This window comes from Nannospalax galili, unplaced genomic scaffold, assembly GCF_000622305.1.
Source record: "Nannospalax galili isolate Female #2095 unplaced genomic scaffold, S.galili_v1.0 scaffold1639, whole genome shotgun sequence".
Lineage (NCBI taxonomy): Eukaryota > Metazoa > Chordata > Mammalia > Rodentia > Spalacidae > Nannospalax > Nannospalax galili.
This window is the reverse complement of record NW_008343206.1, coordinates 1,482,485-1,487,827: the sequence shown is the minus strand read 5'-3', so window position 1 is coordinate 1,487,827 and position 5,343 is coordinate 1,482,485. Positions and strand designations below refer to the sequence as shown.

Sequence of the window (5,343 nt, the reverse complement as noted above, 5' to 3'; positions counted from 1 at the left end):
TCAGGAGTTGGGTGGATGTTTCTGCCCCCATGTGGTGGTGATGGCTGAGGAGGAGGAGGAGGGGGGGGGGGGGGGGGGGGGGGGGGGGGACTCCCGGCGCTGCACCCCAGCACCCGTCCTGGCCCGGGGCCTCTACCTGATCACCGCGGAGGCGGACGCGGCCAGCAGGCCGAGGGCAAGCAGCAGGACGCCGGGGGTCTGCATGGTGGCGGCGACCGGGGACGGTGAAGTCAAGCGCCTAAGGTCGCGCGCTTATAGTCTGGATGACGGCGCAGTCAGGCCGGGTCAGCTGACCGGCTTGTTTGCTCCGGCAGGTCACGTGGGGAGAGGGAACGGGGCGGGGCCGGGAAAGGACGACTCTGGATCCGCCTCCGATCCCAGGCGCGCGCCGTCCCAGGGTCGCGCACGGTACCCGGGAGCGCGTCCGCCGACGTTCCCGGGACCGGAGAATTAGAGGATGTGAGTCACGTGGGGAGAGAGGCCGCGTCCATACCCGGCCTTCGGCCGCGGCCCCGCCCCCACCTTCTTGCTTGCAGAACCCGGGTTCCCAGCACCGAGATGTCGCCACATTTCGGTTGTTCCCTGACCTCCGGGCACCCGGGGTCTCCACCCTGTCCTCTGGGGAACAGCCTAATCCCTAGCTTCCTGTTTCCCTGGCAGCTCCCTTTCTCCTTGACAGTCTCCCAGTAACCCATCCACTTGGACAGGCCTCATCCACCTTCTCCAGAGGCCCACTATCCGCTGACCACCTCCCCACACCCTGAGCACTTTTCCCTCAGGGTGGAACTTGCAGACCCATAACTAAGTAGTACATCCCCTGCAGGCCTAGCCCAGAGACCATGCATCCAGTGAGAAAGGAAACAGATCCCCAGTACCACCAGTGGCCTCCAGACTCTGAGGGTGCTGCAGTAAGAGGAGGCCAGGGTGGTGTCTGACTGCCCCTCAGGACTTAATTAGCTCACTCCTTAATGCCCTGCTCGGTGCCAGCAGCAGGTTTAGGCTGCTGTTGGAGAGAGGCAGGGTGCATCCCCACACCATGGGGAGCTCACAGCCCAGAGAGGCATAGAAGGGGAATTGTCCTCTCTGAGAGGTGATGTCCAGCCAGGCACAGGAACACTGAGAACCTTGCAGGGGTCTGGTCCAGGTAGTTCTGCCAGTGCCGGAGAGGTAGACGGCTCTGGCCCCACTCTACAGGGGGGATGCAAACTGCTCTGGTTCCCACCAGTAAGGGCTGAAATTCTCACTAAGTTGGATCCTTGGCCCCCACCGAGGATCTCCACCCCTGGTCAGTGTGATGGCCACAAGCGAGTGACTGTAGCCTAGGCTCTGCCTCTACAGCCAGCACAGCATACCATATCACACGTGTATACCCCTAGCTGCGAGGCAAGGTCACTCTCTACCCTTGGAATCTGACTGTTAACTCCTTTGGGTCCAAGACTGTCCTCAGGTAGCTCAGAGACAGGACCAGGCACTTGGAGTTGCTACTTTCTTCTCCAGGGCCGCTCTCTAGAGATGGCTTCTGGGGCCTACATGGGCCAGGTGAAGGGTCCCCTGAGGGCTCCAGCCCTGCTGTGGACAGAGTGTGTTGTAGGGTGTTCATGTGCCGGCACAGGCATCTATGAGATGGCCAGGCCACTGAAGGGAGTGGACATTGTGAATGGTCAGCACGACCAGAGGCAGACCATGGCAGTTAGCTGTGGTCGTGTGTGAGGCCGGTATAAAGGCACAAGGTAAGAGGCCTGGACTGTCACTGCAGCTGGAAAAGACCCCCAGAGACTGTCTGCAGTCTGTTCTCTGCAAAGAATGTTCTGGCTGCCTCTATCCCCAGGTTTCCCCATTCCTGACACATGGTAGGCATTTTCTAATCCATGTGGACAAATGCCTGGATGCACCCAGGGGCCGGCACGTGGAACCTGGGAGGCTTGGGTGGAAGTTGAAGGGCATGGCTTCTGGTCCCTCCTCAGCTCACAAAGCCCAGGGGTGGGCCACAGTTTCTAGAGCTGCTTGTGCCCCCCTGACCCCTGCTTGGCTCAGACCCCCAGGTCCCCTGCCCTTGCCAGGCTGATGGAACCACTGTCCACACCAGGCTTGCCTTCAGTGCTCTCCATCCAGTAAGGGGTGGGGTACAACATGTTCAGGCCCTAAAGTTCTGTGTTGAGTCTGCCACCTTTGGTCTGGGGACACATTTGGCAGGGCCTACTTGTGACCCTTACTGACTACACCATGTGTTGACCCCGGTGGAGTTAGGCCAGTGCTTTCATTTCTGACAAAACAGAGGGGTTTCTCAGAATCCCAGGGGCCCCCAGCCATAGCCGCCGCACATTATAGAGACTCTGACTTTATTTGGTGAAGAGAGTGTAGAGGTGGGTGGGGGAGGCCAGCCTGGATATGCGGCCTATGCAGTCACAGCCCCGGGGCAGGTGGTGGTGGTGGGGAGGGGTGCTCCCAGGGACAGAATGGCCTGGCTCCTCCCTAAAGACGGGCCCTCAGTTGGGGGGGTCTCCCCAGCTCCCTCCCTACGCCAATCCTCTCCTGGTCATTTGACAGAGTGGTCAGACAAGAGGGAAGCAGGCAAGCACCCTCTCGTTGTGGGGCCACCCATTGCTTAGAAACCATTCCCAGCCTTAGATCTTCAGGTGAGAGTCCAGAAACCATCTCCATGGCCCCCACACCAGTCTCCCAGGGCCCCTCCTGCCTTGTGGGCGAGGCCCTCTGGACCCCCCAGTGCCCATGCATTCATCTTGGGCTTACTGTTCACACGATTATTGAACACCTGCTGCACACCAGGCTCTGCTCTGGGTATTGGGAAGAGGGCGCAGTGCAGAAATTCCTGTCCTCCTGGAGAGAGCCCACACTCGAGATGAGAATGGATATAACAGGAATTGGGCAGTTCATGCAGGCTTCGAAAGCCGGTGCACAGATGTGGTGTTGCAATCACAGCAGTCTTGTTTGAGTAGCTCTGGGAGGTGATGGATCAAAGAACTGGACAAGAGCCAGGGAGGTGGACAAAGGACAGCACACAGGAGAGACTGGGCGGTAGCTCGATCCTTGGCCTGGGGAAAGAGGGAGGAAAGGGACAAGTGGAGAGTGAACAAGAGCACCGGGCCTCCTGGGTCGCGATGAGCTGGTGGCCCAGGAGAGGAAGGAGGCCGACTGGGATGGAGCAGCTGTCCAGGTGGAAGCCCACAGTGGAGCCTGGACCATGAGGTAAGGAGAAACAATCAGCTTCTGTCCTGTGGGATTTCTTGGTGGGTCACACTAGCATGTGATAGGCCAGAAACAACTGGACCACCGTCATCCAGTTGGCCAAGAGGGACACTTCAGGAGGAAGGGACCTAAGGAAAAAGACCAGGTACTCCACTTTGCATGGCCGGGTCTTTAGAGCACGCCTGAGGCATTGGTGAGTGGTGAGGAGTGACAGTGGCTGTTTGAGTTGGGAGTCCAGGAGAGGGGTTCACCAGAGACAGAAGTGGGTGTGTTATCCCAACTCAAGGTTTCATCCCAGTCTGGCTGAAGGGAACCAAGGGCTGAGTGTGCAAAGTCCGAAGTGTGTACACAGAAGAGGGGTAGGGTTAGAGCCCCAGTGACGTAGGGGGGGACCTGGCAAGGGACACCGAACAGAGACAGGTGCTAAGAGGAGTTCCTGAGTGATCTGAAGAAAGTATCCTCAGAGAAGAAGTGTTCACGGGTCAGCTGCCGCTGCCGACACACAGGGGAAGACAGGAGACCGCGGGCTTGGCAATCTGACCCAGACACTAGTCATCTCAGTGAAGTGGGGGACTGACTGTTGCATTCAGTCATCAAGACAGAGTAGTGTTGACAGAAGAGTGGGTGGAAGGGAAGGGAGAGTCTCACCCTTGTGCCCTTCAGCTGATAGGAAGCTCAGAGAAAAGATAATCTTCTGAATAAACTGTAACCATGGGGAGCTGATGGTCGCTTCTTCACACCCTGCAGAACGATCAGTCAGAAATGCAAAATGCGCTGGAGATACGTCAAAGGCAAACACTTAGGGGAAAGGGGAGACAAAGACAGCTTTCTTTAAGACTTGGGAATAAGCAAAGATTTGTTTCAATGCCAGATTTAGTAATCCCTGTACTTGGGAAGGTTATGTAAGAGGATTGTGGGTTCTAGGCCAGTCTGAGCTACATAACAAGTCCTAGGCCAGATCTGACCTGCAGTGTAAGACCTTTCCCTTAGATAAAAAAATAAATAAAATAAATAGGATCGCTAGGCAAGGTGGCACACGCCTTTGATCCCAGCACTCAGGAGGCAGAGGCAGGTGGCTCTCTGTGAGTTCAAGGCCAGCCTGGTCTACAGAGTGAGTTCCAGGACAGCTGGGGCTGCAGGGAGACCCCGTCTCAAAAAGACCGAAAAAAGAGAGAAGCAGCAGAAAAAAATAAAATCAATAAAACAATAATGTTCAACTAGTCGGAACAGTCACACGACCCAAGAAGAGCTTGCAAAGACGATTATTCATATGACCTGATGCCTGGCACCTGACGTCACCAGGGAATTACAGGCAGGAACAACAGTAAGATATTACTGCACACCTACTAGGTGGCCCAGATCCAAACGGGTGCCTCTGCCAGTTGACGGCTGGCCACTCGTTTGGTAGAGATGCGGAATGACGCAATCACCTGGAGGGCAGCATGGCCTTCCCTTACAAAAGCCAATGTTCTTGTATCATGCAACCCAGCATTGTTCTCCCTCGTTGCTTACTCAAAAGTTGAACACTGAGCTGCCAGGCAGGGAGAAGAACTGTGACTGAGGTCCTAGCATGGAGACCAATGACTGAGGTCCCAGGGTTGCAGTCTATGACTGTGGTCCCCAGCTTGTTGCAGAGGCAGGAGGATGGATAATTGGAGGTCAGTCCTGACTAGGTAAACCCTGTCTCAAAAAACAAAAAACATTGTTCACACAGAGATTGGCACACACCAGAAGGTGGGCACCGGATGGTGGAGTTTAATTTGCAATGACCCAAGCCTGGAAACAGCTCAGCTGTCTTTCACGTGGAGGTGGATAATTGAGGTGAGCGCCCCCTCATGGTGGGACAGGATTCAGTGTGAAGAAAGAATCAAACCGTGGACTCATGACCTGGTGATCCAGAGATGTGTATTGCTAACTGGAAAGGTCAAGGAATGGAGGCAGTGTAGACTCTGGGGAGGGAAGGAGGGTCGAGGGAGGGAGGGAGGGGTGGAGGAGGGAGGGAGGAGGATGAACAGGTGGGGCCCAGGGCCCAGGACCACTCTTCTGTCTGACATTGATGGTGCAAATGTGACATTACACATCTATCCAGACTTGTAGGAGATACAGTACCAGAGTAACCCTGCTGTCTATGTACCC

General features: G+C 56.1%; 1 protein-coding gene and 1 long non-coding RNA gene across 3 annotated transcripts in view; one reads left to right on the top strand and one right to left on the bottom strand.

The window, feature by feature from the left end:
• Window positions 1-305, bottom strand: part of Ctsd (cathepsin D) — an 11,025-nt gene extending 10,720 nt beyond the window's left edge. The window contains exon 1 of the mRNA XM_008839228.3: window positions 137-305. Coding sequence (XP_008837450.1) covers window positions 137-204 — 68 coding nt within the window. The 5' untranslated portion in view covers window positions 205-305. The remainder of the gene's footprint in view (window positions 1-136) is intronic.
• Window positions 306-3,075: 2,770 nt separating this feature from the next.
• LOC115071389 overlaps window positions 3,076-5,343 on the top strand; it is a 9,945-nt gene continuing 7,677 nt past the window's right edge. For both annotated transcript variants that reach the window (XR_003850473.1, XR_003850472.1), the window contains exons 1-2: window positions 3,076-3,207; window positions 4,922-5,028. This is a non-coding gene — a long non-coding RNA (uncharacterized LOC115071389). The remainder of the gene's footprint in view (window positions 3,208-4,921; window positions 5,029-5,343) is intronic.